Raw genomic sequence first — 12,895 nt, 5'->3', positions numbered from 1 at the left:
TCTTTGCCTTAAGAAATAGCTGGTGTGTGAGGGTCAGTAGTGTGTAAGAATCCCAGGCAAAGCATTCCCTTGTCAAGTTTATTCTGTGGTGACATGCAGCTGTGCCCTCTCCTCTACAGCAAACACCCTTGCTCTGTCCTTATCTCAAGTTCTTACCTGAAAACTTCTCATCCCATCTCTCAAAAACTTAATGTCTTCTTCTGGCACCTTGGCCCAGCCTGCCACACGACTATTGTCCACTCAGGAAGGGACGGTCCACCACACAGCCTGAGATCATGAGGACACTGTGAAGAGAACACTTAATATAACACGAGTGCATTGATGTATGGCAGAATTGTTACAATTTTTAAAGGCTGAATTTAGATTAACTTTTACATGGATGATATATTTTTGGAGTTCATATTATCAATTTTTCACCTCCTCTTCCTCCTCCTCTTCCTCCTCCATGTGCATACTGTTTTTCACTCCAGTGTAATTGTGTGTGTGTGTGTGTGTGTGTGTGTGTGTGTGTGAGAGAGAGAGAGAGAGAGAGAGAGAGAGAGAGAGAGAGAGAGAGAGAGAGAGAGAGAGAGAGAGAGAGAGAGATATATATATATATATATATATATATATATATATATATATATATATATATATATATATATATATATATATATATATATATATCTATATATATTCTATGTCATCAACACCCAAAATAAGGCGCTGTAAGTCAGCCTATGGTCCTAAGCATATCAGGCTCCCACTGTTACTATTCCCCAAGGCCACAGAGAAGGCTAACTGTGTTTTCCTGGGTGGTGTTTTCCCGTTCAGGGTGCAAAAGCCGTGTGAAACTATCAGCAGCACCACCCTGCATCTCTGTTTGTCTGTATCTCTGTGTCCCTGTCTTCCTAAATGTATCAGGCTCCCACTGCGCCTATTTCCCAAGCCCACAGGGAAGAGTAACTGGGTTGTCTTGGGTGTTTTCTCCTTCAAGGCACAGAAGCCATGCAAAACTACCGCCAGGCTCAGGAAACCGCCCATGGAGACCCCAACAACCTCTGCGAGAGCCTTTTGAAATAGATGGAGCAAGCCTGTGAGGAGTTTGACAATATGGACCTTAACTTCATCGTCTGCCAACTTGACGCAGCCTTTCACGCAACTTTTCCCTATCCTTTATAATACTCAGCTGCTGCACTCTTCCACATGAAGCATTTACAATCTGCCCTAAATCATCTTCCTAAGTCCTTGTCACCACACTCAAATTCTTCCCTTCCTGTGCTGTCTTCTGTGCCATCATTTCATAGTCACTGCTGTTCAGAACTTGCTGACAGATGCTTCCTTCCTTCCTGCAGTGCAGTGCCAAGGCTTTCTGCTCAAGCTCATTCCTCTGCTATTTAACTTCCTAATGCCTGAGTTAACCAAAATCATCACTTTTTTACATCCCTTTCCCTGGTAAACTCTGAAATACTTGTCCTTCCTTATTTCTGCATTTTGTCCTGACTGCCATTTGCTTCACTCAGTCCTCTCTAAGTCACTGCCATCACACTCATTCTTCTTTAATTCCTATCTTCTATGCCTTAATTTCATAGTCACTGCTGTTCTGAACTTGCTAATAGCTGCCTCCCTCCAGCCACACACACACACACACACACACACACACACACACACACACACACCACTTTCTTCCTCCTCCTTACCAATTTAACAGAGGCAGGAAATAACATAGAAGCTGCCAATGATTTTTTTTTGTTATTATTAATCAACATCTTTTAGTAAGGAAGAGCTTCACTTTCTCCAGTGCTCCTGTCACCTTTTTCCTCCCCTCAGAACACTTCAGAAATATGTCAGGGTCAAGAAATAGTTGGGAACCTGCCAGCATCAGAAATATGTCAGGGGCAAGAAATAGTTAGGAACCTGCCAGCATCAGAAATATGTCAGGGGCAAGAAATAGTTAGGAACCTGCCAGCATCAGAGAAATAGTTAGGAACCTGCCAGCATCAGAAATATGTCAGGGTCAAGAAATAGTTAGGAACCTGCCAGCATCAGAAATATGTCAGGGTCAAGAAATAGTTAGGAACCTGCCAGCATCAGAAATATGTCAGGGTCAAGAAATAGTTAGGAACCTGCCAGCATCAGAAATATGTCAGGGGCAAGAAATAGCTAGGAACCTGCCAGCATTTTTTAGTTGGTATAAATGACATCTATTGGTGAGGAAGAGCTGTGATTTTGCCACTCCTTCCCTTCTTTCCTCCTTCTCTCCTGTTCCTTCTTTCCTCCTTTCCCTCTGCCCCTTCTCCTCTCCCTCCTCCCAGACCCTCCAGGAATCATTCAACAAAGGCCAGAAATAGTTAGGAAGCTGGCCGCAGTGTTTGTAGTTGTTGTAAATGACATCTTATGGTGAGGCAGAGCTGTGCCTTTGCTGTTACTCATACTCCTTTTTCCTCCTCTCAGACCCTCCAGGAATTTAATGAAGGCAAAAAATAGCAAAGAGGCTGCCAGTATTTAGTTCATATTAAGTGACATCTTTAGTGAGGAAGAACTTTGATTGATTTCCTTTTTCCTCCCCTCAGATCCCTCCAGTAGGCTGAGAAGAAGCTCCAGAGCCTGGCCCCGGAGATGGAGGGGCAGCGGCGGGCCAGGAAGCCCTCCGGCTCTGAGACGTGTGGCGCCACAACCAACAACTCCGCGTGCAGGGCGGGCTTAGAGAAAGGCTTTACACAGACCCTGGATAATGCTCCTGGTCTTGTTCCTCTTCTTCTTCTTCTTCTTCTTCCTCTTTACCTTAGTCATGCTGCGTTATGAATCATGTTAATTAATATATCCTTTTCTTCTTTACCTTAGTCATGCTGTGTTATGAATCATGTTAATTAATATATCCTTTTCTTCTTTACCTTAGTCATGCTGCGTTATGAATCATGTTAATTAATATATCCTTTTCTTCTTTACCTTAGTCATGCTGCGTCATGAATCATGTTCATATCAGACATGGGGTAATCGTAATCATTTACAATTGTTTACAGTTTTTCAAGTAATCGTAATCATTTACAATTGTTTACAGTTTTTCAAGTAATCGTAATCAATTACAATTGTTTACAGTTTTTCAAGTAATTGTAATCAATTACAATCGTTTACAGTTTTTCAAGTAATCGTAATCAATTACAATCGTTTACAGTTTTTCAAGTAATCGTAATCAATTACAATCGTTTACAGTTTTTCAAGTAATCGTAATCAATTACAATCGTTTACAGTTTTTCAAGTAATCTTAATCGATTACCCTCTTATTTTTTTAAGTAATCGTAATCATAATCGAATACATTATAAAAGTACAACTGTAATCGTGATTACTTTTGTGATTACATTATCAAAGTTTAGTTAATAGTTTCTCATACAGCAAGTGTGTACTCTAAATATCTGTAGTAATTCAACCAATTAAATATTCAGCATGGTACATGTGTGAAATTTGCAAGTTCACCTTTCAGTCCTTCCTGTGATCATGATTGTAATCACGATTAATACATCATGTAATAGTAATCGTAATTGATTACACCTAATTTATTGTAATTGTAATCGTAATCGTGAAAATATGAAGTAATCATAATCGTAATTAATTACATAACATAAGTAATCGCTCCATGTCTGGTTAATATACAGTAAAATCTTGCTAACTTCTCTTCTCTCCTCCTTACCCTCCTCCCTTCCCCTCTCCCCTCCCTCCCCCAACACATTCCCTACACATTTCTCCTCCTCCCCAGCCTGAGCACCTCACCACAGAGCTGTCCAAGATGCCTCACGTCCAAGAAGTCCCAGGTTTACAAGTGGAAGGGCCTGCTCAAGGAACTCCGCTGCTCTCTCCTGGACGGAAGGAACCAGGAGATGGAGAGGAGGTGAGGGAATAATGTAGGCTCCAGTATTTTAATTTTTCAGCTTATTCAAAGAGTTGGCAGTTTTGAGGTTTTGTGGTGTCAGGCATGCCTTCCCTTATCACTAATTCCTCCTCCTCCTGGCCCTTGTCACTTGCCTGTTACAGTGTGAAGAGGGAGGGAATACATGAGGGAGGCATTGAAAGGGAGAATTAAGATGTGATGAGGGAATGCCGTCAATTCCATTCTTTTCTTCATAATTGTAATTGTTTTCAGTGTTGTTTTAATGCATATGTAGTGCAGCGACTAGGCCTGACGGGCAAGCCTCCCATAACCCACTCAGCCAGCGGGGTACCTCTTTGGCCGACTGGTAAGGTAGTGGCTCTCCCGTCACGCTGGTCACGGGTTCAATCCCGGGCAGCCGACAAAACCCTATCCTTGTCTTAATTAATGTCTTGTGTGTTTCAATACACGCAGAGGACGTGTGGGACCGGGAGTAGTAAAAAAGAGAGAAAAATCTCAGCCTTAAACATATAACAGGGAGGCTGGACGAGGCGGCAGAACTATAGTGCTAGAAGGCAGGGAACGTATCAGGGAGGCAGGGACACACAGTTTTCTTATTTTTAGTATACGAATACTAATTCAACTTAACTTCTTCCATGGAATGAGGTGAAGAAGAAGAAGAAGAAGAGGAAGAAGACTTAGGAACAAAGGTAAAAAATAGCACACAATTTCTTTTTTCTTCATTTTTTTCCCTTTTTTCTTTCTTTTCTTCCATCTTTTCATCATCATTTCTTCCTTCTCCTCCTCTTTCATTCTTTCTTTCTCTGCTCCTCCTCCTCTTCTCCCTTCATTCCCTCCTCTCTCCTCCTCCTTCTCCTGTCCACTATACAGGTTCTTGGTGACTGTCATTGTTTTCAAAATACGTCTGTTAGTGTTATTAAAACCCGTCCCTGGGCTGGGGCTAGAGTCTGTTGAGCTGCCCTGGCCTCTACAGGAAGGTCTGGGCACACTAGAGGGCTTGGAAGGGGCTGTTTGGGGGCTGAAAACATGTCGCATTGGCCCTGTAAATGTGGGGTCTGTTTAGGGAATTACTGTGTGTGTGTTTGTGTGTGTGTGTGTGTTAAGGCCTCAGGGGCGGCTGGGGGAGCGATTCGGCCAGTGTCCTTTTCTTTATTTCCTCTACTTAATATTCTTGTTTTTTTTCAGTTTTTCTTTCCTTAACTTTTTTATGTTACTTTCTTTGTTTTCTTTCCCTAACCTGTTATTTTTCCTCTTTACCTTTGTTTTTCTCTTTCCTTAATATTTCTTGTCATTATTTCATGTCTTTTTGCCGCTGGTTTTCCCCCTTTTCCTCCACTTCTCCATTTTATCTCCTCCTCTCCAGTTCTTCTCCTCCCTTTCATCTCCCTCCTAAGGTCGGAAGCATTTGCCCTTCACATCAGCTGCTCCCAAAGGCCAAAAAGGAGGTCAGTCAGGTCATAAGGAGTGTTCTTTTAGGTTCACGGTGCAGAGGAAGATAGATTATGACCTCCTCCTCCATCTCTCCTCCTTTCTCACATCTTTCCCTTCCTTTCTTTCTCTTCTTCTCTTCCCTTCCTTCTTTCTTCTTCTCTTCCTTCCTCTCACAATATTCTTCCTTCCTCTCCTTCCTTCTCTTCTCCCCCTCCCTTTCCCTTGCCTCCTTCCTCTCGCCTCCTTCCTCTCCCTCCCTCCTCCTCCTCCTCCTTCCTTTCCCTTCTCTCTATCCCTCTTCCTCCTTCTTGGGTCTAATGATAATAACAATGATAATAATAATAGTAATATATATTTTTAATTTATTTTTATTGAGCATTCCTACATTATTTTATTATTACAGGAGGAACACACACACACACACACACACACACAACCAGGATAAATGGGAGATAAATAGGGGAGAAAAGTGACAATTGTAGCAAGAGATGGAGTGCTAGTGAGAGGGAATGAGGAGATAAATAAACTGCAATGAATGGGAACGTGGGAGGGAGAGCAGAAGTGAATAGTGCAGGAATATAGATGAGTTTAGGGCGGCCAGATCCACAGGGAGGTGAGGTCAGGAAGAGAGCAGCGAAGGGCAGAGTTAGGAAGGGAAGAAGTGTGAGCACGGAGGCCAAGAGGGGATCAAGAAACAGCTTTAGCCAAGTACTGTACATAACACGCAGCAGAGCAAGGGGATATACATGCAGTGGAAAGGTGTTATACAAGAGGTGTGTGTGGTGTGTCAGGACGAGGCAGAATGAACCGTGTACGAGTGGTTTGGTGTGGGTGTGGCAGCGAAAGAAGTGGAGTGTGCTGCGCCCAGATGGTTTGGACACGTGATGAGAATGGGTTTGTGAAGAAAGTGTATGAGGGAAGGCTTGAGGGAGGGACTGTCAGGGAAAGTGAGAAGAGGAGGAGGAGGAGGAGGAGATAGAAGAAGAGGAATTGAAGAGCAAGAGTGCCAGAGCAGGGACAGATGGAGGCACTTCTGAGATTGAGATACACACACACTGATTGACTGACTAACTAACTACTGAGGAAATGTAGTAGTAGTAGTAGTAGAAAAGAGAGAAAGAATAAGGAGAAGGAAGAGAAAGAGACAGAAGGCTGTGCTCTCTCTCTCTCTCTCTCTCTCTCTCAGGATCCACAGGATGACCCCCACAGACACATATATGGGTCCCCCCCCTCTTTCTCTATAGAGCTAATTCTTTCTCATTATTTTTATTATTTCTCTTCCTATCAGAACCCCAACAAAAGATGAAGAAGAAAGAGAAGAAGAAGAAGGAGGAAGTGAAGAAGAGAAGTTTCTTTCAATAATAATAATAAAATATATATTGAAAGAAATCAGTTTAAATTCTGTCCATATAACACACACACACACACACATATACCCTCTCCTCCTCTTCCTTCTCTTCTTTTCTTCTTCTGCTGCTTCTTTCTGCAATACATTAAAACATATTACTATCCAAATCTAGAAGAGGAGGAGGAAGAGGGAGGCATGGAGGGAAGGAGAGAGAACAGAGTGGACCTAGGGAGATAGAGTGAGGGAGGAGAGAGAAGAGAAAGAGAAGTAAAGAGTGGTGGAGAGAAAGAGAAGGGGAAAGGTGGATAAAGAAGGGAGAGGGAGAAGGAGGAGAGGAGGGAGGGAAGGAAAGAGAAGCGATTCTAACATAAGGAGAGATTTGGAGGAGGAGGTACAAATCCTGGAGGGGAGAGGAGAGGAGGAGGAATGGGTGAAGAATGTAATGAAGGAAGAGAGGAGAGGGAAAGGGAGGAAGAAAGGAAGAGAGAGGGAGGAAGAATGAGAGAGAGGAGGAGGAGAAGGAAGAAGAGATATTATGAAAAAAAAATAATACAGATAAAAAATAAACCTTCTATTCCTTCTATTATCTCCTTCTACTAATCACCAAGGCTATTATAGTGATGGTAGATGTAGACAACCTCTCCCTGACTCTGCTCCAGGGAGGCAAGGAGCAGTGTGAGGGCAGTAAAGAAAGTAACCTTGCCCAGGGTCAGGCACCACAAGGACTCAAACCACAAGAAAAGACTGCAAAACATAGAGAGGATAATGTGTTTTTCTTCTTACTGTCTGACAACAACAATATCTATAGCCACTGAGAACTGAAGAAATGTTTTGAGAGATCTAACTAATACATGTCCAATATATAGTTCTGGAAATGAGGCAGCTTTCTATATTATGTACTGACAACACTACCAGGCACAGAACACACCAGCAGGACATGAGGGATAACTTTCACCAGTCCTGCCCCTTAACCCCTTGACTGTGGATTTCTTACAAGAAGACCTCACCAAGCTACAGCAATGGAACAAAAAGTGTCTGCTACAATTCACTGAACAAAAATGTGAAGTCCTGCACCTTGGGAGGGGATATCCAGCACACCAATACCACATGGGAAACACTCCACTATCACCACAGAGGCAGAGAAAGACCTGGGACTGTATGTTACCGGGCTACCAGTGAAGGACAAATCCGTGCCAATTGCAGTGGTTGGATTAAAGACCCCCACACTCACCGTGAAGCAGAGCGCCAGCCAGTAGCGGCTGTGGGTACGGATGACGTCATTGATGGTCTGCACGGCACTCTTGTTGGGCACCAGCTGGGGCTCAAGGGGGGGCAGCGGATCCCCCAGCAAAGCCTTGGCACACAGCGTCATGCAGTAGCTGATGGTGTTGAGGCTGAAGCCGCCCTCCAGTGCCAGAACTATGCGGCCCTTGGCCAGGCCAGACAGAAGGGCCATCATATGTTCAAAGCAATCGGGACTCACGCAGCAACCTGGGAGTGTGTGTGAAGCTGTTACTTTAGGTATGAGATGCATGAAGGGAGGAATGGGGGTGAGGAAGAGGAAGTGAGTCCTGTAATATGGAATGGAATGGTTAGGCTGTGTTACTTTAGGTATGAGATGCATGAAGGGAGGAATGGGGGTGAGGAAGAGGAAGGGAGTTATTCACTATGGAATGCAATGGTCTGAGATGACAATACATCAGGATACAATATAAGGAGACTACAAAATGCTTCATTGCATACACATGGCAGCCCCTGAAGATGTGTTATTAAGGCAGATAAAAATAAATAAATAAATAAATAAAAAAAGCAAAAAGAACAACAGAGAAATTTTGGATAAGAAAGAACACTAAAGGAATAAAGAGAGGAAAACAAGAAACCCAAACAGTGAAGGAGTGCACCAGGGAGTGCTGTTATGAAGCCAAAACTCCCGACCATGAACTGAAAATATAATTATGGAGAGAGAACTGAACTGAACTGAAGAGATAGTGACAGAAAAAGAGAAAGAGGCAGCAGCAGGTAGTCATACAGATAGTGACACCATCCACCAACCTCCAAGTGGGTCCCCGCACCAGCATCAAGGCTGGCAGTGACCAGGACCAGCTGTGGGTTGAACTGGTAGGCCACGGGCAGCACCACCTGAGTGAAAGCCTCTGCGTCACCCATGCCACTCTGAAACAACACAAGAAAAACACTGTGGCTTTAGTAAACACGACTTCTTCCTCCTGAACTGTGGCTGGGAGGAAGGACACTGGACGATGAAATACCAAAGCTGAGGACCATAACTGATTCTTGCATTGGGAGCTTGGATAGCAGGGTGAACCTTCATGTGCTGGACAGAGCCGTGTGGATCTAGACACTGATCACTGGGAATCATAACAGGAAAAGAAAAAAGTGTCAGGTAATTGTGAATGAATGAAAATGCAATACTTCGGCACCAGTGTAGGGAGAAAAATACTCAGAGGACTTAGCACTCGAGGGTTAATTTTCTGATTTGTAGCTGGGAGGAAAGACACAGGATGGCAAAATAGCTGAATCAAGGGTTTCTCTCTCTCTCTCTCTCTCTCTCTCTCTCTCTCTCTCTCTCTCTCTCTCTCTCTCTCTCTCTCTCTCTCTCTCTCTCTCTCTCTCTCTCTCTCTCTCTCTCTCTCTCTCTCTCTCTCTCTCTCTCTCTCTCTCTGCCAGCCTAGTTTCCTTTTTATCATTCCTTCTTTCCTTAAATTTCCTTGGACTCTTCCCTTCTTTCTCCATTTAATTATTCCTCTTTCTCCTCCTCCTTCCTACCATCTTTCCAGGCCTCCTTTTCCTTCCTTCCTTTCTTTCTTTCCAAGTGAGGGCTGGAGCACTATTTCAAGTTGGTTAGCATGTGTTTGAATAGGTATTTAGAACAATCAAGACACCTCTCCTTCTGAAACTGATCTCTCTTTTGGCCACTTAGGCAATTATGGATAAGTAAAATATTGTGCCAAAATTGTTCCTGGTCCATGTAATGTGTCTATGTATTTTTGGGGGGAGAAAGGACGGACTCTATCTACTTTACCTCCCTTTAACACAACCTTGCTGATGCTGTTGTTATGTCCATTTATTCTGTTTGTCTCACAGTCAGCAAACTGCATTGCATTTCTTTCCTCTCCCTCTTCCTTCTCTCCCTTTTCCTGAATGGTTCCTGTCTGTTGAGGGAAACAACCTCTCTCGAAATAGCTGTTCATTTATTTGGGAAAAAACAAACTCTGGGCACCTGGCTCATAGTTGTCATCATCTGATTAACCTTAAAAGATGCAGCATTGAAATACTCCATCTGACATCTTCACTACCAGGTCAATGAACACAGTACAGATAAACTTATCAATTCATGAAAGGTAATACAGCAAATGTCAGGAGATAACTGGGAGTACCTACCTATCACACTATCTATCTGTCTCTCTATCTATCTATCTAGGCATAGTATTTGGACATGAAGAGCTCTCACGTCAAAGGCAGGTCCGGTGAGGGTCAGAGAGTAGGACATGAAGCAAGCGACCAGTGAGCAGCATTCTCAAGCTGCAACAATGTCTGTGTAAAAGTAATTCCAAAAAAGGGTCAAGGGAAACTTGGTCCCACACTTGTTAACCCCTTGGCTGCAGATTTCCAGCCAGAAGACAGACCTCACCAAGCTACAGGAGTGGAACGAAAATGTCTGCTACAATGCAATGAAGAAAAATGTAAAGTCCTGCACCCTGGGAGGGGATATCTAGCACACCAATACCACATGGGAAACACTCCACTATCCACCACAGAGGCAGAGAAAGACCTGGGAGTGTATGTTACCAGGCTAACAGTGAAGGGATATCCAGCACACTAATACCAAATGGGAAACACTCCACTATCCACCACAGAGGCAGAGAAAGTCCTGGGAGTGTATGTTACCAGGCTACCAGTGAAGGGATATCCAGCACACTAATACCACATGGGAAACACTCCACTATCCACCACAGAGGCAGAGAAAGTCCTGGGAGGTACCAAGAGCTGCCTCAGGTACATCAGAGTACTTAGACTATCTTCATTATGTTTTGTCTGTGAATGAAAAAACACCTTAGTGTGTAGTGCACTTACCCTTCCGTAAGGCTGCGTGTTGCTCCACCTGCTCGTCACACACCAGACACAGCCTCGGAGACTCACTCAGCACCACGGCCTCTGAAGACAAGGCACAGAGCTCCTCAGTGACTCCTGTTTGCTGTGACTGAGCTTCCTATGAAAGGTGTACATCCCTCCCTCTTCCTTCTCCTCCTCCTCCTCAGCCATTATTATTGGTCCACTGCAGTACAAAGGCATTTCCTAATGTTAATAACCTCCCTCACATCTCCTTCACTCCCTCCCTTCCCTTAACTCTCCTTTCCCCTCCTTCCTCTCCCTTTCTTTGCCTCCTTCTCCCTTCCTCCCTGCTTCCTTTTCTTTCCCTCTCAACCCCCTCTCTCTCTCCCTCTTCCTCTTTGCCTTGCGTAAGCAACATAAGGAGCGTAAGCAACAGAAGCCCCGAAGTCTTCCTCAAACTATATTTAGCATTAGTTAGACCTCATCTTGACTATGCGGTTCAGTTCTGGTCACCCTACTATAGAATGGATATCAAAATGTTAGAATCGGTGCAGAGGAGGATGACTAAGATGATTCAGGGGTTGAGAAACTTGCCATACGAGGAAAGACTCAAACAGTTAAACTTGCATTCTCTAGAAAGGCGAAAGGTGCGTGGAGACATGATCGAGGTTTATAAATGGATGAAGGGCTTTAATAAGGGAGACATTCATAAGGTTTTGTTGGTAAGAGAACCGGGTAGGACACGAAGTAATGGGTTTAAACTGGATAAATTCAGATTCAACAGGGACATAGGCAAAAATTGGTTTACTAACAGGGTGGTGGATGAGTGGAATAGGCTTAGCAGTCATGTGGTGAGTGCCAATACAATTGTCACATTAAAAAATAGACCAGATAAATTCATGGACAGTGATATTAGGTGGGGTTAGATACATGGGAGCTTAGGGTCAAAGGAGCTGCCTCGTACAGGCCTACCGGCCTCTTGTAGACTCCTGCGTTCTTATGTTCTTATGTTCCCTCCCTCTCTTCCATTGTTTCCTTTCTCCTCTTCCTTCCCTCTCCCTCTTTCTCCTCCTCCTCCTTATCCTCTTCTTCCTCCAATTTGAATACAGCATTATTTTCTATTACAGGCTTTTACTATAATTTTCTCTCCTCCTTTTCCTTCCTCCTCCTCCTCCTCCAATCTAAAGACCCAACCATGAGCAGAGACTAGAGGAGTGACTCAATGCCATTCCTTTTCATCTCCTGTCTCACACACTTCCTCCTCCTCCTCCTTCTTTCTCTACCAATGTGAACACAACATTACTCTCTCCTACATGCACTTATGGTACTTCTTTCTCCCCCTCGTACCTGCAGCAGTGAGCCAGCCGAGAGCAGGGCACAGACGTTGGTGGCGGGGCGGAGGTAGACAGACTTGTAGTTCTCCTGAAGGGTCTGCAGCTCCTCCTCTCGCTGGGCCTGGAGGCTGAACATGAAGGCCACGTGTTCCTGGCTGTGCATGAGCTCCACCTCCTCATGCTGGGCCACCGAGGCTGTGCAAGGATGGATAGAGGGAGGGAGAAAAGGGTTAGATTAGGATTAGACTCTTTCTTTATCAATATCTCTTTGACATCATCTATAAATCTCTCTATTTCTCATTTACTCTCTCCCATCTCTCCTTCCTTTATCCAGAATCTGTTTTGCATCATATATATATATATATATATATATATATATATATATATATATATATATATATATCTCTCTCTCTCTCTCTCTCTCTCTCTCTCTCTCTCTCTCTCTCTCTCTCTCTCTCTCTCTCTCTCTCTCTCTCTCTCCTTCCTCAGTTCTAATTCCAACGATGAGAACAACTTCTTTGCCTCAACTCAACCCAACTGATCCTACTGGCTGACACTGCATCAAGTTTATAAAGCAGGTCCAAGGAATAGAGAGAGCTGCATACCCTCTATGCTTTACTATGGGTGGCTATACAGGTGTTAGCCAGTGCAGGTGTGAAGGGAGACTCATACTAAGCAAGGCGAACAAGGAGAAGTAAACAACTGAACAGTGAACGACGGAGCAGTGACATAAACATGAACACACACATCATACAGACAGTGCCTCCACCACCCACCTGCAGCCGCTGGCCTCACCCCAGCACCCCGGCACGCCCCAGCACCTCCCACACCCGCTGGATGCACTG

General features: G+C 44.0%; 1 protein-coding gene and 1 long non-coding RNA gene across 13 annotated transcripts in view; one reads left to right on the top strand and one right to left on the bottom strand.

Moving 5' to 3' along the window:
• The window catches only part of LOC126988890 (tetra-peptide repeat homeobox protein 1-like), a 22,743-nt gene extending 16,018 nt beyond the window's left edge, over window positions 1-6,725 (top strand). For 7 of the 12 annotated variants that reach the window (XR_007742620.1, XR_007742621.1, XR_007742628.1 and 4 more), the window contains one exon: window positions 2,553-2,701. Coding sequence is in view for 4 of the 12 variants with exons in the window: in XM_050847276.1 (XP_050703233.1) it covers window positions 3,735-3,870 (136 nt within the window). In the remaining 8 variants the exon portion in view is untranslated. Of the gene's footprint in view, window positions 1-976; window positions 1,117-2,552; window positions 2,877-3,734; window positions 4,570-6,585 lie in introns of those variants that run through there. The other 5 variants (XM_050847279.1, XM_050847277.1, XR_007742623.1 and 2 more) reach the window with 4 other exon arrangements.
• LOC126988891 (uncharacterized) lies at window positions 6,636-12,895 on the bottom strand. The gene is made up of 6 exons (XR_007742629.1): window positions 12,827-12,895; window positions 12,064-12,245; window positions 10,738-10,818; window positions 8,698-8,817; window positions 7,877-8,136; window positions 6,636-6,780 (listed from the first exon to the last, which is right to left on the bottom strand). It is a non-coding gene; the product is annotated as an uncharacterized LOC126988891 (long non-coding RNA).

Source organism: Eriocheir sinensis, unplaced genomic scaffold (genome assembly GCF_024679095.1).
Source record: "Eriocheir sinensis breed Jianghai 21 unplaced genomic scaffold, ASM2467909v1 Scaffold100, whole genome shotgun sequence".
Taxonomy (NCBI): Eukaryota; Metazoa; Arthropoda; class Malacostraca; order Decapoda; family Varunidae; genus Eriocheir; species Eriocheir sinensis.
The sequence above is the reverse complement of the archived record's forward strand: the minus strand, read 5'-3'. Positions and strand labels throughout refer to the sequence as shown.